The 21949-nt window shown below is 53.7% G+C and overlaps 2 protein-coding genes across 3 annotated transcripts; one reads left to right on the top strand and one right to left on the bottom strand.

Moving 5' to 3' along the window:
• Nucleotides 1–1224: 1224 nt before the first annotated feature.
• On the bottom strand, nt 1225–2601 carry KBTBD13 (kelch repeat and BTB domain containing 13). The gene has a single exon (XM_068536622.1). It carries the CDS (start codon nt 2599–2601, stop codon nt 1225–1227), a length of 1377 nt encoding a protein of 458 aa, XP_068392723.1.
• Nucleotides 2602–6750: 4149 nt separating this feature from the next.
• RASL12 (RAS like family 12) lies at nt 6751–21458 on the top strand. Of its 2 annotated transcripts, XM_068536599.1 has the most exons (6): nt 6751–6767; nt 9541–9650; nt 11601–11657; nt 17201–17274; nt 17999–18189; nt 20860–21458. In XM_068536599.1, exons 1-6 carry the CDS (start codon nt 6751–6753, stop codon nt 21233–21235), a joined length of 825 nt encoding a protein of 274 aa, XP_068392700.1. In that variant the 3' UTR covers nt 21236–21458. The 2 variants fall into 2 exon arrangements, with proteins under 2 accessions (XP_068392700.1, XP_068392709.1); XM_068536608.1 differs by lacking the exons at nt 6751–6767; nt 11601–11657 and having other exon boundaries at nt 9427–9650.
• The last annotated feature ends 491 nt before the right edge of the window (nt 21459–21949 follow it).

Raw genomic sequence — 21949 nt, 5'->3', positions numbered from 1 at the left:
ACACACATAGAGAAGGACGTCAGCCAGGGGTCCAATGAGCAATGCACGCAGCCATGGTTGGGAAAAGCCAACCCTGCACAGAGGAGGTAGGCACAGAGCCAACAGAGAGAGAGGAAGAAGAACGGCATTCCAGGTCCAGGGAATGGCAAGAGTGGAGGCTAGGAGGAAAGAATTAACCTGTAGCATGTAGAGGAAGGGATACAGGTGAGGAAGATGAGGCAGTTAGACCTGCCCAAAATTGGGCTCATACCTTGAGTAACCTGAAGTCATGGAAATTAATAGTCTATTGCCCTGGAGTGATGACAAAAAAGGCAGTGGATAAGGGACTTCCAACTGGGTTCTCCCCTGCGGGCCCACATCCCATTAGAGGGTATGGGGAACCCTTTTTCCCTTACAGGTCTCGCTCCAGGTTCAGCTCAGTTTCTGTCTCTACAAGCCAGTGCAGCCTCACTGCCTCCCCAAAGGCCTCCATCTACAGCTGCTCTGCCTTAAAGGCAGGGCTCGCAGACTCTTCCCATCTGCTCCAGCTTTCCCCGTCTCTCCTCTTCTGAATCTCCCCATTTAGCAGCTAATTATCCTGCCTGTCTTCTTCATACAGTTTGTTTACTACCCTTCTGCCTGGAGTAACGTATTTTTCCTCTCCTTATTTTCCCTTTGCCCTGATTTCTTCAGTACTTTATTATATTGCAGGGCTTGGGTTTTTTTGTTTGTTTTTGCCCGTTGCCTTCAGCCCGATGTGGATCAAGACAAATGTGTGTAAACCTTTTGTTGTCCTTGGCTAGACTCTAAGCTTTATGGACCCCTGTCAACTACAGTCACATTAGGTGCAGCACCCTGCTGAGCACACAGTAGGTGCCTAATACTTGCCTGACTAGCAGTTTGATTAACATCACTTAACCCACTCCCAGCTGGTGCTCAATTACTGGCCCATTCACACACAAGCCTGGATTATTGAAATCCTACCCCCCATCCCTTCCACTGACATTGTGACCCACCAGCTCTCAAGAGAACCCAAGTAATTTGAGGGTTGAGATCCCAGAGTCGTTGCTTCCTGAGATTCTTGGACATGTTCACACCACCAGAATGCAGAAGGCACAAGGCCCCCGACATCTCAACTGGGGCAGGGAGAGAGAAGTTCCCAGCAGCTCCTAAGGCCAGTCTCACAGAATCAGCCATGGCTCAGAGAAGACTCTGGGCATCCCCTCCTAAAGCCCAGCCCAGGAGTCACAGTGCTGGCGTCATCGAGGCCACCTGCCCCCCGGCACCAGGAGGCAGCCTGAGGAGAACGGTCCGCAAGGAGCCGGGCCGTGGGAAGCCGGCCTTCTCCCTGAGCAGCCGCCAGGTGCCGCCCTCGATGGCATAGAGCAGCGTAAACACGCGGTTGACCGTATAGACGGTGTCGCCGCGCACCACGGCCGTGAAAAGCGCGCCCTTGCTGTTGACGAACTGGCCGGGAAGCGCCGTCCACTGGCCCGTGGCCAGGTTGAGGCAGTCGATGGCGCAGTGCAGGAAGTCATCCTTAGGTCCGTTGCGCACCACGTAGAGACTATCGCGGTGGGCCACCATGCAGTGGCCATAGCTCTGTGGGTGCCGCAGCTCGGCCACTGGCAGCCACGCGTCTGCCCGCACCGTGTACTCCACCACGGTCGTGGTGTCGGCTGGCCGCCACAGACACACGAAGAGGCGGCCGCGGGCTTGGGCGCAGGGCACGCCAGCAGCTGGCTGCGGCAGGTTGGCCACAAAGCTCCAGCAGCTCGCGGCCGGGTCGTAGCGCTCCACGAAGCTCATGGTCATCCTCTGGTACTCGCCCCCGATGGCATAGAGGTGGCCGTCAAAGCCGGCCAGCGCCATGTCGTAGCGCGGCTGGCGGGGGCTGGGGAACTCCCGCCACGTGCCGCCGTCGGGGTCGTAGCAGAAGCCCAGTTCCACCACCTCCTTGTTGGGGCCCCGCACTCCCCCCACAATGTAGAGCTTGTTGCCCAGCGTACCCACGCCCGCCAGCAGCGTGCTAGCCTCCAGGGGCAGCGCGGCCAGCGTGCGCCACGCGTCCTCCTCTTCGTCCAGGTAGCACACGGTGCGCGACGCGTCCTCCAAGAAGCCGCGCGCCGGCGCGTGCGTGCTGACGGCCACGTAGCTGCTGGGTCGCAGCGCCGCCACGTAGGCGCGAGCCTCGGGCAGCGCCAGCTCGGCCGCTAGCTCGTGGGCGCCGTCGCGGATGAAGAGCGCGGCGCTGTGGAAGACGTCGTGCAGGCCGAAGGCGGCGGCGGCGTCGCATAGCAGCGCGCAGTTGTCCGACGTGAGGCTGTGCTCCAGAAAGCGCGCCAGCGTCGGCGTCTGCAGGAAGGCGGCGCACTCCACGGCTTGCAGCAGCTCGTCCGGGGCTGCCAGCGCCGGACGTTCGCCATGCAGCACCCGCAGCGTGGTGCGGAAGCCGTCCGGGCTTAGAGCGCCCAGCCGCACCTCGGCCGCGCGCGCCTCCCTCATGCCCGAGCGGAAGAGGCCGCGGAAGAAGCCGCAGTGCTCCACCAGCAGGGCCCGGTCGGCCTGGAAGAGCTGGCTGCCCACCCACACCTGCACCAGGGCCCCAGGGCCCTGCGGCATGGCGGGCCCGAGGCGCGGAGGCCGCCTCCGGGGGCCTGGATGCAGCGGTCACCGACTCCGGGGCTCCCCCGTACCGGCAAAAACGTACCCGGGGTATATAAATATCTTCCTGGCTAAAGATAGTACGGCTCATGTGATGTGGTGGCCAGCGGGCTGGATGGCCGAGGGCCCGGAGGGCATCTGGAGACCTGTCGGGTCACTCACGTACGTAAGAAAAATAGTAATAATGGTGACCGTATACCGGGCACCCACTGCATTCAGGGCACTGTGCGGGCAGTTTACAAAATATCCCATTTAACCTGCACTAAAGCAGCTGTAAGCCCTCGTGCAGGTACCCTAACTCTGACCCTGTTTCTTCGAAATGGGGCCAATAATAACACCTATTTCACGGTATTTCGACAATATCTGTACAGTGTTTGGAATGAGGCTCAGAGAATTTACGACTTGTTCAAGGTCATTCAGCTGGGAAAGAGCAAGGACGGGGTGAATACCTAGCTCACGCCTTCGGTTGGTGGGGCAGGGGTACTTGGGTGCCGGAGGGAGAGGCAGAGGGGGAGCACGTAGAGTGGGCCGGGCTGGGGTCCAGAGTAGGTTTTCTTTTGACTTGGGCCTCTGCCCCTGACTCTGGGCTAGACCAGTCTCTTTTTGAGAGCCTCGATTTCCTTCTCTGTAAAAATGGGTGGGTAACAGGTGAACGTTCAGTAAGTCCCTGAATGTGGAAGTATTCCCTGACTCGGGATGGGTGTGGGAAGCTGGTGTCTCTTCCCCTCTTGCTACTCCCCACTCGTCCATTGCTGTATAGCTCAGATCTTGGGAAAAGGAAAGTGGGGCTGCTGAGGGGACTATATATCTGTCGATGGGAAGGAGATAGGCTTCTTGAAATAATATTTAACACTTAAATTGCACTGTCAGGCATTTTATGAGCACTTGAACGTCTATAATCCTCGCAACAATCAGGTGAGAAAATAACTATTATTTTCCCTCGTTTGATAGATATTATCCATTTATTGCTTACAGCATGCATGAGTCAGATATTATTAAATTCACAGATGAGGAGACTGAGTCACCAAGAGATGCACTCACATGCCCGAGATGACATGGCCAGAGAGCAGCAAAGCTAGGACTGGAGTGCAGCCAGTCTGACCCCAGAGCCTGCGTCTCTAACCGTTGTGCTCTGCTTCCTCCCTGTGCTACAAATGCTGGGCAGTCACTTTGTGCCAGGAGGTCACAGTTGGAAGGAATTTCAGTCTCCTATGGTTCAACCCCTTCACTTACAGTAGAGGATCAGACAGGGAATTGCCCAGGGTCTGGAAGCAGACAGCCCCAGGCCTCCTGCTGCCCACCTTGCCCAGAACTTTCCTGGGTGACCACCTAAGACTCCGGGTTCCAAAATGTCAGCCGGAAGGGAGCTTGGTGATTATCTTCTCCTGCTACCTTGTTCTACAGGTGGGTTAACTGAGGCCCAGCCCTGTGTAGGATGTATCTGCCTTTCAGGAGATGTTCCGCAGCAGGTCTTCTTCAGGAGGGATGGGGTGGCTCAGTGGCTGACAGTGATAAAGCTGTACTTGGGAAGGGAGCAAGGAACTTCCCTCCCCCCAAGACACACGCATGCACAGATCCTCAAGTATGAATCTGCAGACCCAACACGAGTGTGCCTTTCTTGCCGGGGACTCCCACCCAGTTCACCCCATTAAAGCAGGGCTGGGATGTGGGGACAACTTGTGTGAGCCTGGGAAGCCAGAAGCCTGGAGGCGGCAGCCAGAAATATGCAAGTCTCTGCCCCAGAGACCAGACAGGAAGAGGAGGAAGAGATAGAGGGGGTGGGCAGGAGTCCCCACGGATACTATCCCAGGCCCTCTGCCAGCTTTTCTCCTTCCCTGAGGCTAGACGTTGGCTGAAAGCGTGACAGCCCCTCCTTGGAGGAAGGTGGGCTCTGCAGTGCCCAGGCCTGACTCTGTCCTTGCTAGTGGCCTCAAGGATAGGGGGAGCATCTGACCCTTCTCATTTCACAGATGAGGAAAGGGAGGCCTAGAGATGGAATGGGCTTTGCCTTGGTTATGAATGAAGATGTGGGATGGATTGAACCCCGTCCACTTGACCCCAGGCCCCAGCCCAGCTGCCTCTCCTCACCGGTGTTAGCCTTTTCTTCAGGAAGGGAAGCAGCTGCCTCCTGCCAGGCTCAAATGAAGGGGTGGGTGGGGAAGGGGCTGACCCCCAGGGGGCCACAGTTCCCTCCCCAGATGGCCTGTTTCTGGCACCTAGTAACTGGTGGACAAACAGAACCACTGCCTGCACCTCTCCTGAGAGCAGGAGTGGGAAGGAGCACGAACCCACTATTGGCTGAAGTTTGCTCCCAGTCCCAGTTTTTCACAAGTCCATCCCTGATTTCAGTGGGTTGGAGGGCTAGTGCACACAGCCGGCTCCCACCCTCAGCAGCCAGGAAGTGGGGAGGGGGTCATCCAAGGTGGGGGGTCACGGCTCTGAGGCTGAGTCCAGGATCAGCCCTTTGGCCCTGTGCCCAAGGCCCCAGTGGGGTGGTTTCTGCAGCTGGTGAGAGTTTCCTCCACCCGGACAACAAATGTCCCTCTGGGACTTGGAGAGGACAAGGAAACTGTCATGGCTGTGGGCAGCCCACGGAGTTCCCAGGCTCTGCCCGACCCCACACCAACCTCCCTCTCTACTTAGCAAGGTTGAGGGTGGAGGCAAGGAAATGGGCTCTGTGTCAGACCCTGAGCCTTTCTAGAGCACACGCCCCGCCTTGTACATCTATCTGCAGTGATTGGCACACTGAGGGATCTGGTGGACTCCTGGGCCCTAACCTAAGTAGGAATCCCCAGTCTGATGGAGGAGACACAACCCCTGACCCAGGAGAGCCTGCAATCTGATGGAGGACTGGGCCCAGCTCCACCACCCTGCACAATTCCCTTTCTGACCCTCCACTATAAATGAAGGTGTTGAACCATATGAGACTGAAGTTCCCTCCAACTGTGTCCTCCTGGTCCTCCTGCCTGATGGGTGACCCCTGGCCTTTGCCACCCATGGTGGTATTTCTGCACACAGGGTAGTGATGAGCTTGCCTGGACCTGAAGAAGAGCACTGGACTGGGAGTCAGGATTCCTGCTGGGCTTTGATGCTGGTACTACCACTGGCTTGCAAAGCTACCCAACCTGTCCAGGCCTCAGTTCTTTTTTTTTTTTTTGGCCATGCCATGCAGCATGCGGGATCGTAGTTCCCCAACCAGGGATCAAACCTGTGCCCCCTGCATTGAGAGTGCAGAGTCTTAACCACTGGACCACCAGGGAAGTCCCCAGGCCTCAGTTCTTCATCTGTAAAGTGGAGCTTGGATCTGACTTCTAAGGTTCTGTTCATTTTTGACATCTGAATTTATAATTGAAAAATCACAGAAGTGGTTGTCATATTGTGCCTCCAGGGAATGCAGTGACATGACAAAGGGGTCCCAAAAGGTTAGCTTTATGTGGAATGGCTTCTGGGGGTGGGAGTAAGGGTGGTGGCAAGGGCAGGATCTAGTCCTACCTGTCTAGACCTGTATGTGCCCCCCCACTCACTCCAGAGCCACCTATTGAGCACCTGTTGCAAGCCTGCTGCTGGGTGAGGGGCCACATCCTCTGCATTTCGAGGGCCCCTTATAAGAGCCTCAAATGTGGGGAGGTGGTGATAAGGAGGGTTGGGATACTGGCCTTAGCAGAATAACCTCTCTCTTGACCCAAAGTGCCCAAATTCCTGGTCACTGAACAGTTGTGGCTTCTTGGCAGTTGGGTGAGAAGTGTGAGCTATTCGTGTCCAGGGGAGTGCAGGGAACTATCATTTGCTGTTTGGGGCTATGGGCCAACCTCTAGGTGGAATATTTTCATGTTATCTCATCTAATACTTAATATCATCCCTATTTTAAAGACAAGGTGTCTCTGTAACTCTTCCACTATGAAATGGGTGTGATAACTACCTCTTAGGATGATAATAAGGAACAGATGGATAAAAAACAGAGAAGTGCATTAAGCATTGTGAATAATTCAAGGAGATTATTATCATATTGGCTTAGTGTAATAGATATTTAATTATATTGCAGCTCTGGGGATTCTGAATGAATTTGGGGTCTTTGAAAAATAGACCACAAAGGGCACCTGAGAGTCAATGATGATTTCTCATTGGTAGGAATTCCAAACACGTGTATTTCAAATCCTTTAAATCAGAGTCCTTTCAGCTCAACATTATTCATAGATTTTTAAAAAATCCCCAAGACAGGTCAATAATTTGGTGATGGTATTTGTGTATAAAAACAATGACTATTCCTTTCAATAAATTGTACCCCCCAGGGAATGACATAGGTGGAAATGTTGAAATTTTTATATTTTAATCTTTTAGGTCTGATTCAGCACTTCAGATTTCCTATATCAAATTTCCATAATTATTTGACTGTATTTGTTTGTTTGTTTTGTTTGTTTTGGACTTGCCACGCGGCATGTGGGACCCTAGTTCCCAGAACAGGGATTGAACCCGTGCCCCTTCAGTGGAAGCACAGGATCTCAACCACTGGACCACCAGGGAAGTCCTTTGACTGTGTTTTTGGATAGATTTTGGAACTGTTGTTGGTGGTTGAGAATACAGTGATGTGTGAGAAAAAATGTACAGGGAGTAATAAGATGAGGAACTGAGGCCCAGATGGACAAAGTAGCTTATTCCACAGTCTGGCAGTAAGTGACTGATTCCAAGAGCCTTTCTGGTCCACAATGGGCACTTCTGGGTGCTGGACAAGCAGCCCACAGATGAGGAGGCTGAGGATGGGGAATGGGAGTGGTTGCAGCTGTGAGATGGGCACTGTTTTCCTCCCAAGCCTCATAGGAGGGGCATACTTTGGGCACTTAGCGGTGACAGCTGAGGGCCTGAGTAACCAGCTGGCAAGGAATTCAGATAATCTCTTAAATAGAAGGGAGTTAAGATCATCTCGTCCCATCTTGCAAATCACTGTGGTGTCTCCTTACAACACCTCCTTGAAGTGTCACCCCCTTGATTGCCTTCAGTGTCAGGGGGCCTCACTTCTTCCAAAGACAGTAGTCCCTTCTAACTATGGGCAGCTCAGGTGGTTGGAGTTCACACTCACACCGAGCTAGAACCTGCCTCCTTGCAGCTCCCATCTACTGGTTCGTCTGAGTCTTAAAGGAACGTAACTCCTCCAAAATCACATAAGTAGGGAAGTAGCAGAGCCCAGGTTTACTCCCAGTTGGGCCTCTGGGGGTCCACAGCTTGCCCTCTCTCCAGCAGTCCTCCAGTGAGACTGAGTCTCCCCATAGCCCCACCCAGAACCAGTCTGTCCTCCCAGGACTAGGGCCAGCCCAGGGATGTGGCTAGAACTTGGCTCCCACTTTTTCTCCTTCTACAACTCAAAGGAAAACCCTTGGCCATTAGCTCTGTGAGCGATTCTGGCCTGTGGGTGTAATCTAAACAAATTCCTCCCAACACCTTAGAGTCTTAATAACACAGCTGGTTTACCATGATCTCCCAGACACACTATTAGGCTGAGTCAGTATTCATGTCCTGTCCTGGAAAATAATTTTCTCTCTTGGTTGAGGAGAAGTTATTACCATCAGGCTCTGACTCCAGACCCTCCGCCTGCTGACCTGGGTTTTCCTGGTTTCTTTTGCGCGTGGGTGGGTAGATCAGCTATGGGAGGATAGGGGTTTGGGGTTGGAGTGGGAAGGACTGCAGTGAGAAGTCTCTGAGACTCCCATATCTTTCTCCACTCAAGCCTGGAGTGTATTCCAAAAGAGAGGTCCCACAGGGTTCTAGAAAGTACTCAGACATGGAACCCAGGGTTGATTTTGTCACTCTCCATTAGGCGTGAATTGGATTTATTTTCCCCTTCCTTTAGTATTATAGATGGGGACACCAAAGCCCAAAGAAGTGAGATGACTGGCCTAAGGTCACCCAGTGAGAGCTGGCACTAGATCCTAAATGTCCAGATTCCTCATGTCAGCCCTTTGCCCTGTTTCCAGCATGACCAGATTTACCCCAGGTTTCAAGGGGAATGACAGGTGACCCCTGCCAGGCTCATCCACCAATCCCAGAATCATAGGCAAGAGGGAGTGCCAGGTTTTAGAATAAAATGCCCCATTTACACACTAGGCCACAAACACATGCGACTCATTAGCTCCCATCAGGGAGAAAACAGTAATCCAGAATGGGTTTGGTTTCTTGAAGCTGGACCCAGATTGGCCATGAAATCTTACTAAGGTCGTCTCCTCCCAGCGCCCCACCGCCCCCCCGCCCCCAGAAGCTAGGATTCTTTACGGGTTCTGCAGTGATGCCTGAGAGTCCCCACACCGAAGGGCAGGGTAATGTGGTCGGGGAAGTTGTGTGCCAAGGCTGAGCTGGCTTGTGATCCAGAGAAAGGACCAGGCTCGGGAGTTGGACCCGGCAGGCTTCCCGGAGGAGGAGGCGGGGCCAAAAAGGGAGGGGTGGATCTTCTTGCTGATGGGAAGTGACTGAGTGGAGATTCAGACAAGGCTGGAAATCATCCTTCCCCTCAGTCCCCCTATCCCTGGCCTCCCTGTCTCCGGTACTTGTCCTTTCCCGCCGGGTCTTGGGGGCGCTCCGAAGGGTGACGGCGCCGCCCGGCCCTCGAGGTCCAGCAAGGCCCTGGGGGGCGCGGCCGGCCGGAGATCCTTTCTGCTCGCAGGGGTCTCCGCAGCCCTTACAAGGAGTTTGGCGGCGCTCGGGCGGCCCCGCCCGCCGGGCTCCCCCGGCCCCTCCTCCCCGCACGGTCGGGCCTGGCAGCGGGAAAGCTGCCTGCTAGGCGCGGGGCCCGGGAGGTCGACGCCGCCGGGGCCGCGAGTGCCAGAGAAGCCGCCACTCGCTCCCGAGGGCCCCGACGGGCGGGCACGCTGCTCGGGGCCCTTAGGCCAGGACCCGTGTCCCTCTCCGCAGCGTCGCCATGTCCTCGGTGTTCGGGAAACCCCGCGCGGGCAGCGGGCAGCAGAGCGCTCCCCTCGAGGTCAACTTGGCCATCCTGGGGCGCCGCGGAGTGGGCAAGTCCGGTGAGTGGAATGCGGGCGGAAGGGAAGGGGTCAGGTGGGGACGCGAGAGACGGGGAGCGGTGGAGGGAACCGGGCGCTGTGGGCTCGCGGGCAGGCTCTTGCACTGGCTTTCGGGGCTTCCTGCGCCCAGGTGGGTTGGATGAGACACCGTGATGGTATCCGTCTTTGCCTCAGCTTCTCTGTTGCTTGGCTCTCCCTCAGCTTGTTTTCAGCTCCTCCATCTCTCAGCTGTCTTCTCTTCCTTGCCTGTCTTTCCCTCTGTGTCTCCCTACTGGGTCTGTGTCCTCCTTGTCTGTGACCCCAGCTCTCTCCCCTCTGTCTCTGTGTCTCCCAGTCCTCTGCTGGTCTCCCCCTTGCCGTTTACCGCCCTCCATCTCCTCTTCCGGGCCAGCAGTCAGCCCTGGTGACTGGTACCAAAGGGACCTGTTAGGCACTGATCCCCAGCCCAGGGCACCTATGGAACTTAGTCGCAGCTTTGCTGCTCCTTGATTTAGGCCGGGGGAGAAGGGGCCCCAGGCCCCTGAAGGGAGGTGGTAAAAACTGCTGGCTTTTGGGATTTCCCAGGGGGAGGCTGCTACCCACTTCCCACCCCAATTCTCTGGGATTCTGGAACGAAGTGTGAATTCTTATCAAATGTATTTGTTTCAAGTCAGACCCCTCTCGACTTTATGGAAACACATTGGACTATGGTCTCAGGTGCCTCGGACATGTCCTTGATGAACAAAGCGCTTGGATTTACACTCAGGCCATTTCTATCAACACTGAGCTCTGCCTTCACCACTTTTGGCAGCTGGAGCCCAGCTGGAGCCCAGGGTGTGGGGAGGGTGTCACCATAGGCAAAGATCCAGAAAAAGGGTTCGCCGCTCTCCCTGCCATTCCCAGTCCCCGGCAGCTGAAGGGGGGAAGGCAGAGGGGGCTCCTCCACTGGCTGTTTTCCAGTTGCAGCCATTAGTGAATGGCCATCATGGACTCAGCTGTGAGTTTCCTTCTCCAGAGTATTCTTTGAGACTCACTGGGAGCCTACTCTCCACTTTTGAAGCCAGCCCCCTGGCTCAGAGATGGGACTCTGAATCATGCTTTCCTAGAGAAAAGATTTGCCCTCTTCCCTTTGAAAATGAAATTGTTATCTGCGGCTCTGTCACTGGTACAGTTTAGCCAGTGACTACATGAATGAAAGAATTTAAATTTTAAAGTATGTATTCCCTGGGTATTAGTTTGCAAACTGACACTGTTAGGAATCCTGGGAAAGAATTTTAAGGATTTTCTTTAAAATACTGCATTACTTTTCAAGAGTTCAGTATAGTAGTGGGCTGGCCCTCAGCTTTATGTGGTTAAATTCTGAACAGAAATCAATCTTGTTAATGCATTCCACCTGGGGAGAACTTCCCCAGGTTTTATGTTCTGTGAGACTCCCATGATGAGTGTGGAGGCCTTAGAGCCAAGACTCGAGGACTGAGGACTAGAGTGTGTTTACTTGGGATTCGGGGGTTCATATCCCTCCCAGAGATCACCCACTGATCAACTCAGCTCTTACTCTCTCTTTGGCTTGTAGCCAAAGCCGGGATAAATGCCTCCACACTTCAGAGTCTTTGTGTCTTGTCAAGGGGAGGTCTCTCTTTAGTTTGAGTCTCAGCAAGCTGACCCTAAGGTAACTGGTTGCCTGGGTCCAGACCCCTTAGTTAGGGTCTTCACAAACGCCCCTTAGGCTTGCCTCTCATTTTTTTTCTCGCCGCCATCCCCCTCCAAAAAAAATCCCAGAATGCAACCGGGAAGGACATGGTTCCCCATATTTCTGGTTTCCTCTGAGCCTCTCAAACCAGTTCCCCAGCTCTCCAGAGAGCAGAGGGGTCACAGAGGCTAGATAAGTCCTCCCTAAAATGAGAGGGGCAGGCTCCAGGGCCCAGCAGCCAGACACGATGGGGAGACTGAACCAACTTCTTCTTCTTGCAGCCCTGACGGTGAAGTTTCTGACCAGGAGGTTTATCAGCGAATATGACCCCAACTTGGGTAAGGACCCACTCCTCCCTGTCCCTCTTGCTGTGCCCACTTGGATCTCCCCTGCAAACACACATATGCCGTTGTGGGCCCAGGCCTGACCAGGACCACACATCTGGGGGCCGAGGGGAGGAGCCACCAGGATGACTCAGCCCATGCGACAAAATGTTTTAAGTTCCAAAAGTGTACCCTTCCACAGCTCACCCCAGACAGCTTGGGGGTTAGCCCAATTAAGAGAACTGAGAGAAGTTGATTTGCCCTAAAATATGAGGTATGATGAAACTTAAAAAAAAAAAAAATAAAGCATTGCAGAATATCCACATCCATTAAGTGTTTTTCTTCCAGATGGTTATTCAGTGTACTTTTCCAGAAAAGCTGGACAAGACATTTGGGAAATTCCCTAGTAATACTGGCTTCTAAACCAGTTTTTTAACCACACAAGAAAACTAGTCTTGTTTGGTAGGTGTATCATGATGGTGTATTGGAAAAAGGGATGCCCTGGTGTCAGAGCTGAGTTTGAATCCTGGCTCTGTCACTTATTGGCTGTGCACCTTTGAAGCAGTCACCTAAGCTCTCTGAGCTTCTGTTTCCTCATCTGTGAAATGGGCATAAAAATACCTATCTCAGAGAATTACTGTGAGGATTAAAGAAATAACACATGTAAAAGATGTAGCGTACTGCTTGACCCACAGAGACATTGAGTGCGTATTCACTTCTCCTTCCTTCTTTCTCCTCAAATGGCTTCCCATCTGTGGTGGCTGAGATTCGCCCAAGTTAATTAGATCACTGTTTCTGAAAATTAATTTTAGCAGCAGGACCTTTTCCTCAAATAACCTCTTACATGGAAGTCCAATATCTAAATACGTAAAAGCAGAATTTTATTAATATAAATGTAACTTAAAGCTCACATTTATAGCATTTCTTTATGGTAAACTTTCCACTGAGAAAAATGGGGTGTCTGGACGCTCTTTGCTCTTTGGAAATGGGGGTTGCAGTCTTAGATTATCTTCCCCCTTCATAAGAATTGAATAAGGCGTTTGTGGAACCCCTGAAGGCCCTCTGAGGAAACCCAGGGCTCCGGGAGGACCCTGGGGTCCCACAAATGAAACCTCCACAGTGCAGCACCACCGGCAGCAGGCCTCTGATGGAATGTGCCCTTCACGCCTGAAGGAAAGAGCTTCTCAGCCCACTGGTGCCCCTCAGCCCCTCAGCCCCTCAGTCCAGGCTGGGATGTTGAATCCCAGTGTCAGAGCAGGAAGGGATGTCAAGGCTACTTGGTCCATGGTTTTTAGAATTTATTCCTTACGTAGCAGAATCCCTTCTTCCACGGAGATCTTACACAGAACCCCAGAGGTCAAGCAGAGGAAGCAGAGGGGGTCCCCTGGCTAAGTCAGGAATGCAGGGCAGACAACTCGTGGGCAGTCCTTAAGGGGTTTGTTCCTCAAAGTTTGGTGTGACCGCCTGTGCTTTGACACAGCCCCTCGGCTACAGTGGAGGAAGAAGGCCCAAGGAGCTTTGTGGGCCAAGGTCACCAGCAGGTCTGAGGGGAGCCCATTGATTAGCAGAGGTCAGTGCCCAGGGGAGTGAGACACAGGAGCATGAAGTCAGATGGGCAGGGTGGGGGAGTGGGTGGGAAGGGAAGGCACACAGCAGGGATGTCTGGGAAGGGAAAGCGGAGATTCTCAAGGACAGTGCCTCCAAAGACAGATTCTGCCTACCTCAAATATTGCATGGAGCATACTTATACTAAAAAATATTAGCTGTTTATCTGAAATTCAAATTTAACTGGTTATCTTGTATTTTATTTGGCAACCTATCTCCAGTCTCTCTTCTTCCTGTCCCGCATCCATACCCTTCAGGCAGGGTCCCCCCAGAGGAGCCTATTACAGTGGTGGTTTGAGCTTCCTGGTTGAGCAATTTTGGAGTTCTGAACTGGTAGGGGAATGCGTGTCAGACGGCCTGGGGCGGGGGTGTGGCAGCCCCACAGTGGTTAGTCACCTCAGCCTTTGGTCTCGCACCACACCCTGAGAGCTCCTGAGCTGGAGAGATGGCCAGACGCTCTCCTGTCGGCCATTCTGGGAGGCCAGTGCTGCTCCTTGGGGGTCCTGTCCACTGTCGAAACATTCCTGCCACTATCCCATGGCTGGTTCCAGCAACGGGGTTGCGGTGGGGGGGGGGGGGACTCTCGGACCAGAGCCTTTCCTTCTGTGGAGAAAGGTCTGAGCATCCAAGGAAGAGTTAGCCATGTGGAGATGTAAAACCACCCTTTCCCCTTTTCAAACACCTTCCAAGAGCTTGAGCTCAAAGGGGCCTCTTGAGGGTGGACACCTGCGTTGTTCATTCCTATTTCCAGCTTGGAGTGCAGTGCTAAGCACAACACAGATGCTCTTAAACATGGGATTTGAATTTTGGTTTTAGGATTACCCTTTAAAGAAGAGCTCCTGTTATTATCCCCATTTTACAGGTGAAGAAACTGAGGCAGAGAGGGCCCAGTGGTTTGCCTAAGATCATGGAGAACCTCAGGTACAAAGGAAGATGAGACACCACTCCAGTTGCCCTCCACTAAGGGTGGTCTTATGCTATCGAGGACCTGAAGTCAGAAGTCTGTGTGGCACTGGGCTCTCTGAGCCTTGGTTTCCCCATCTGGAAGATAGGACTAATAGACTGTGCTCTGTGTGTGAGCTGTGCCTTGTTATAGGTTGTGACTGTTAGAGTTGGTAGGAGCCAAGAGAGTCAGTGCCTGGGAAAGGGCTTCGCCTGCGCTGAGCGCTCCAGGAAGCGAGCAGGGGTATCCAGGAGAGCACCCTCCTCTCACAGAGGGATTGGGGGCATCTCACCTGGTTTGCCCAGGGCAGAATGACAAGCTTCCCACCGCTCTTCTCCTCATCCTGCTCCAGCAAGGATACAGGTGCCGTTTCTGAAGCATCATCCCATACACACTCTGACGAGAGCGCCTTTGGTGACGTTTTAAAAATTATTACTGTAAATGAGAGAAAAATACTTTGGGAAAGGGGTCTTCTCTCAGCATTGATGTCCTAAGAATGTTATTTAGAACTAGGAGTTAGGAAACCCGTATTTACTAAAGGACTCTAGAATGACCTGAGGGCAGGCACTTTGTGATGGGGAGGCAGGACATTCCTGTGACTTGGAAAGGAGCCCCCACTGCACCCCCAGCCCCTGGAGTCACCTCACTTGCAAAGGGGGAGGGAGCTGGATAAGATGATTTCATGACCTCTGAGCCTTCTCCATTGTGCCCACGCATGTTCCACGGCCTCAGCTGGACGGGGAGCTTCTGCTCTTTCCCTGTACTCTGCACAGATAGAGCTGGAGAATTGGCTTGTCCACTGAGCAGAGGGAGTGAGGGGGTCCCACTGTAGAGCCCCAAGTTCAAGTTCCTTCTGATAGGGTGCTGTGTGGCTGTGGGAGAGTTCTCTCCTTTTCTGGGCTTCACCTTCCTGTCATCTCTCTGTGGAAGAGCTAACAGCAACCTCAAAAAGCTGTTGCATTTAAGGGACTGTAAGAGACCAAGGTTGGGCTAATATATTTCCTTGGGCTGGGCACAGCATGGTGCCTGTGCAAAGGCACACATCAGACAACTCTGGCAGGAAAATAAAGAAAAATCTGAAGGAGATGTAGGTATCCAGGGGCAGCTCTTCTTGCACCAAATATAGTTAAACATTTGGGGCATATTTTCCATTAGACTTTTTTTTTTTGTGCTTTGAACAAGAACGGCTATTTATCCAAGTCCCCACAGCAGGCTGGGGATGGGAGCTGTCTATGATTCCTGCTGGCTGCTAGTGGACCTGGCGTGTGTCCAGTCCTGGCTTGGCTGCCAATGGCCCTCAGAGAGAAGTGTTTGTGAATTCCGCCACGGCTGAGGGGTACTCTTCTCACAGTGGCTGCTACCAACAGGCAGAGAGGGCTCCAGTTCTGCCCAGAGGGTTCTTCTTTGGGGTCACTTGGGGCACAGGGGCACCCCCCCCCCCAGGGAAAGGTAAGGGCCAAGTGCACTCACACGTGTGGGCCAGTGGCACAGGGGAAAGTTGAGGGTAGGGAGAATGATTGTGACAGCGAGGTCCTCCTTGCAGGCCTGGCCACTTGATACTTTCTCAGGTTTGAAGTCATGAGAACTTAGAAAAAAAAATTTGTAAAAACTTACGAAATCCAAATAAGGTCAGTGGTGTAGTTCATAGTATGGTACCAATGTCAATTTCCTGGTTTTGACTATTGTACTATGGTTATGTAAGGTGCTAACACTGGGGGGAGAGGGGGGGAAGAGTACACAGGAACTCTCTGTACTATTTTGCAACTTCTACATGAGTCTAAAATTATTTCAAAATAAAAAGTAAAAAAAAAAAAAAAATCACCTAAGAATGTGAACCTGCCCTGGAAACTTTGGAGCACTATGTCCCCACTGTCCTTTCCCAGGCATTTGTGGAGGGCCAGGCCCCATGCCTAGGGGCACATCCAGTCCTCATGCAGCCCTGTGAATGGTGCAGGGACAAGCATTTAGCACAGCGCCTGGCACGGACAGAGTAAAAACCTGAAAACTGTTAGCCAGTGTTATCACATCATCCCTATTTTAAAATGAGGAAACAGAGTCTAAGAATGCTGAAATGACTTGGCCAAGGCACACAGCTAAAAAGTAGCTGAAGTTGGGTTTGATTCCCATCTCCAACCTAAAACTTTCAACCATCCTAGATTCCTCTGCTATTATTTTGACCAGGATTATTTGTAAAACCTTCTTGGGGCTTCTTTTTCTTTATTGAAATATAGTTGATTTACAACGTTGTGCCAGTCTCTGCTCTACAGCAAAGTGACTCAGTTATACACATAGAGACATATTTTAAAATATTCTTTTCCATTATGGTTTATTACAGGATATTGAATATAGTTCCCTGTGCTACACAGTAGGACCTTATTGTTTATCCATCCTGTATGTAATAGTTCACCTCTGCTAATCCCAAACTCCCAGTCCTTCCCTCCCCCACCCCCTGCCCCTCCTTCTCGGGTCTTCTCAACAGGGTCTGACCCACCTCCCCACTGCCTTAGTCATGTTGTGTGTTTCTCCTTTCTTGTCCCTTCCCCACCGGGGGCCAGAGGCTTGTCCTGATTGTCCTCGGGGTCTTGCTGTGGGCCAGGTACTGTGGTTGGAGGAGAAGGGGGTTGAGAAGCTTGGGGTTCAGGTGGGAGGGGCTGGCAGTGCAGCTCCTGAGGCCTCTGCCGCCCACTGGGCCCGTGAGCCACGCACTCCGTCCTGCAGGTGTGGTGGGTGGACCCAGAACACAATCCCGTACTCTGTGGCGTGTTCTATGAGCGCCCCCTGGTGCTCTGAGCCATGACAGTCAGAGCAGCATCTCCTTGGTGGGAGGGTCCGCCCGTGTCCTCCATGTGGGTGAGAGCCAAGGTCTCTCCAGTGGTCCTGGCTCAGCCAGCCCCAGAGCAAGTCCCCCAGGGGTGCACAGGGGTCCAGCAAAGGGAAGCTGGGCCTCAGACCCAGCCTACCATCGAGTGGCCTGCCCTGCCTCTGACTGGGCTGACCGTCTGTGTTGCAGAGGATACCTACAGCTCCGAGGAGACCGTGGACCACCAGCCTGTCCACCTGAGGGTCATGGACACTGCAGACCCGGTAACATTACCCCCATGACCCATGAAGAGCTGAGAGTCAGTGCAGCCTCTTGGGAGGTCCTGCTTCCAGAGTGTGGGCCTCAGATGGGAATCTGTAAACCTTTTAAGCTCCAATTTGCTATGCGTCCCTGATTGAGGTGCTGACCTCTCTGGGCCTGAACCTATTGATTTGCCAAATGAGAAGGGATAGGAAGGGGCCTGGGGAGATCCGATGATTGTTGGTGTCAGCTCTGAGATTCTGTGCTCTGGGGCTTGATGCCTGTGTACACATGGAGACAGGTGCACACACGTGTTTACACCGAGGCTCCCCTGGCCCAACCCCGCCCTGCCGCCCAGTACATACATCTCCCTGTGTCCTCACCACCCCCTGCCAAGGCTGGATGCCAGTTCTTCTCAGAAGCCAAAGGGGCACCATGAACCTGACCCAAAACCAGCAGTGCCCAGGCACAGCCAGGTCTCTGTAGGGGCCATGCCAAAGTCTTGGCTCTGTGCCCCAGAGGCCAAGGTCTCCAAATCTGTGGCTGGGTGGTGGGAGTGAGGCTCAGAAACAATGTCTCCTTTCACAACAAGCCAAATCCACACTCAAGTGCCCCTTTGAAAAGGGCTCTGCTGGGGAACAATATACAGAGATGCAGGGAGCGGGGAAGTGGGATGAGGCAGCTCAGGTGAAGGCCTTTACCCTGGCCTCCTCTGCCCCTGACAGAGGCTGCCCTCCTTTGCCCCAGGACACCCCCAGGAACTGTGAGCGCTACCTGAACTGGGCCCACGCCTTCCTGGTGGTGTACAGCGTCGACAGCCGCCAGAGCTTCGAGGGCAGCAGCAGCTACCTGGAGCTGCTCGCTCTGCATGCGAAGGAGACGCAGCGCAGCTACCCTGCTCTGCTGCTGGGCAACAAGCTGGACATGGCCCAGTACAGGTGAGTGTGGCGCTTTGTCCCACATCCTAGAGCTCGCTTTCTCCTTTCTCGTAAAAGCGGTGTCATCTTCAGGGATTATTTGGCTGCTAAGAAGAGTAATTCCCTTGGATGTAGATAGAAGGGGGTGTGTTGTAAGGGTACAGTGGGCAGGGCTTCCAGGCAGCCAAGGGCAGGAAGGGAAGAGCATCTGGGCTGCACAGGGGCTGGACCCTGAAAGTCAGAAGAGAGGCCACTCCTCCCATCCTCCTGGGGCTCTGAGGTCTCTCTCAGCCTCACCCTTTCTTTCCTGAGACTATATGACCTTCTGTTTCCACTCCCCACAGCTGGCTGGTCATCCAGTGCCCAATTCCAATTCTGGGGAGCGAGGCTCTGATTGGCCACCTGGATCAGGTGTCTGCTCTGGTCCAACCAGCTCTCGCCTCACCCAAGCGTGGTCCCCAGGCTCATTCCCACAGTTGGCTGTGCTGAGGGCAGGTTCTCTTAGAAAGAGTTGGAGTTGAATCAGAGACCACAGACTGGGCCAGAGGGCAGATGACCACTGAGTGCTGCAGCCGTATTTTGCTTGGCTGGCACAGCGTTTTAAAGGACCCGGAATTGGAATGCTTTGAGGCGGGGGGCATGCCCCCTCCAGCTGAATACAGGCCTCACACTCCCCATGGCTTCCCTCCACCCACCCCACACATTCAAGTTGCCCGCCTGGCCCCTGAGGCGTTTGAGACTGTGATGCCTCCAACTGACGAGTGACCCCACTGGCCCTCTCCAGCACATCCGTCCTGTGTGGCCAGCCCACCTGCGAGGTAGGGCACCTCCCACCAGCCTTCCTCCCGTCCCTTCCTTCTCAGGGCTGGTCACTCCTGCTTCCCCAGGCCCCAGAGGCCCACTGACTGATGTTAGGAAGGAGGGGACACTTAATATAGATCAGGGCTGATGGGCAGTGGGGAAAGGGGGTGTGGTCTCATGAAGGGGGCTCACGGTAGGAGCCTTCAAAGGTGGGCAGACCCTCAGACCCAGACAAATTCCATCTCAGGGAATGAGGAAAGTTGTGTGATCTTAAAGCCAAAAGGTAGTCTTTGAGGAATCACAGATCCCGCAGAGCCTAGAATAGGGATCAGAAGACTGGATTGTGAATAAACCAGTTTTAAATATGAGGAAAAAAACTAGGCCACTGTTTTGGTCCCAGTACTTGCCAGTGGGATTGTCTGAAAGTGGTTTGGGGGCAAAGAGCAAAGCAGCATCGTTTCCCTAAGAAGGAGTCATGAGATTTATCCCCACTTCCTTCTTTGGTCAAGTCCCGAGGTTGGCAGGTCAGGATTTGATGGGCACAGACAATGTAATTTTTAGCTGAGCATTGGTCAGTGTCTCCCATGATTGTCTTGCAGCTAAAGGGTAAAATGTGGGTTAGAGCGGTGATAACCACTGATAACATTTTCGCTAGGCTACGCCAAAATAAGAAAAAGGGTAATAATGTTATATGCCCGGCTTATCCATTCACGCACACACATGCACGTATGGGGTTCTTGTTTCTGAAAGCTCATTATTCAAGCCCCACAATGACAAAGTTTCAGATTCAAGTTCATCACGAAGGCACATAATACCAAGTATTCTTTCAAAAGGAGTTCCTCAGGAATCTGTGAGCTGACAGTCAGGACACCAACCCTGGGTGGGGAATGGATTAGGCACTCTGTCCCTGACCCTTTTCATCCCAGTCTTTCCCTCTGTCTGTTGAGCTAGCCCATTTCCAGCCTTTGCTCCTGCCAAATTAACCTTGGCTCAGAAACCGTTTCCCACCATACCCACCCTGGTGTCCCCTCTCAGCTCCCAGGCTGTGCCACTGTCCTCAGGAATGGCAGGTGAGGCAGCTCAGCAGTGAGATTTAGCCATTGAAACCTTGGCCTCCAGCCCTCAGGGACCCCTCCTCCCACCCGCCCCCTGCCTCTTCTGGACATCTGACCTGTCCAAGGGCCAGTACTTTTCTCTCACCCTGATTGCCATGGCTTTCAGGACCTTCCTAGTTACAAATACTCGATCCCATCATCATGGGAGGTGGTACAGGGTGAAGCTGGGAATAGGGCTGCTCCCTCTCTCGTGCTGTCACCCTTGCTCTCTCCTGCCTCTCTCCTGGGCAAGCAGACAAAACTCCCTGCCACGAGCCCTGAGACCTCTGCCGACCACAGGCGTCCTGAGTCAGGACCTCAGCCCACCAGGCCTCTGTGGACACTGTGGTCTCACATCCTTCCAGCCAGACCACCGCCTTTCCCCAGAGCTGATCCCACATGCCAGGGCTGAGGGTGGCTCATTTCCTGACTAAGGGAGTCAAGGAGATGTGGGGCTGGGAATGCCCATCTTCCTCTGGCAACAGGCAGGGTCTAGCCAGGGACTTTGGGCCAGCTTCTCCCTTCCCCTCAGCCTCGTTCTGAAATTCTGGCTTCAGTGACATCAGCCGCCATTTATTAAGCAGGGACTGTGCTAGGCACTTGACACAAATCGTCTTTCTTAATCTTAACAACCCTGAGAGGCAGCTCTCATTATCCCATTTTACTGATGAGAAAACTGAGCCTCAGAGAGATGAAGATGGTCACCGAGCTAGTAAGTGAGGATCCAGGTGTAGGCCTGGGCCTGCCTGACTTGGATGCATGCTCCTGACCCCGCCTCACCCTGCTTCCCCGCCAGGCAGGTCACTCAGGCAGAGGGCATGGCCTTGGCGGGCAGGTTCGGGTGCCTGTTTTTCGAGGTCTCTGCCTGCCTGGACTTCGAGCACGTGCAACACGTCTTCCACGAGGCAGTACGGGAAGCACGGCGGGAGCTGGAGAAGAACTCCCTGGCCAGGCCCCTCTTCATCTCCGAGGAGAGGGCCCTGCATCACCAGGCCCCACTCACGGCCCGGCATGGGCTGGCCAGCTGCACCTTCAACACACTTTCTACTGCTTGCCTGAAGGAGATGCCTACCGTGGCCCAGGCCAAGCTGATCACTGTAAAGTCATCCCGGGCTCAGAGCAAGCGCAAGGCACCCACCCTGACACTGTTGAAGGGCTTCAAGATCTTCTGAGGGCCCCTGCTCAGGATTCCAGGCTCAGCGCTGGGCAGTCTGCAGGGCAGGAGCTGGCTTCTCACCACCGGCTTTCCTTCTGATGGAACAGCAGCCCTCACCCTCTGGTGGACAGCTGACCCCTCCTCCAGCACCAGGCAGTGTCCCTGACACCCAGTTCACTGTAGGAGCAATAGGGACAGGCAGAAATTCTGCTCCTATTCCCTCCAGACCTTGGTTTCCATGGTAACCACCGCATCCCTCACCCTGAAGGAAACAGCCACTGTGACAACGCAGAGACCTGGGGTCAGCCTGAAGTGGAAGAAAATTGCAGCGTCCGTCATGGCGCCATCACCCCTTCCTGCTGCATCTACAGCCAGGCCTGACGTGGCCCCTGGTGGACAGCTCTGAGTGGACAGCTTCAGGAGGCACTGCATAAGTGTGGGCCTGAGAGCATCCTGCCCTGAGGTCCCAGCACCTCCTGGTGGACGGGAAGGGCAGGGCAGCTGCAGGTTTTGGGGGGCCAGAGCCTGGCCCTCCTCTTGCCTTCTGACCTCACAGAACCCCCAGGCAACAAACCTCACAGTTTATCCAAGTAAAATCTAGTTGCAATAATCCTACGGGACAGCCTGTGAGAAGCAAAGGTGTCCCAGGAAGGCCTATTTCCAGTCCTTTGCCTCTCAATGAGGGTAGAGGCAGAGGGCCGTGGGTAGGCCAGGGTAGGGAGCCTCCTGT

The sequence above is a fragment of the Eschrichtius robustus genome, chromosome 1, assembly GCF_028021215.1.
Source record: "Eschrichtius robustus isolate mEscRob2 chromosome 1, mEscRob2.pri, whole genome shotgun sequence".
In the NCBI taxonomy this organism is placed as follows: Eukaryota; Metazoa; Chordata; class Mammalia; order Artiodactyla; family Eschrichtiidae; genus Eschrichtius; species Eschrichtius robustus.
This window is presented reverse-complemented; position numbering and strand designations above follow the sequence as displayed.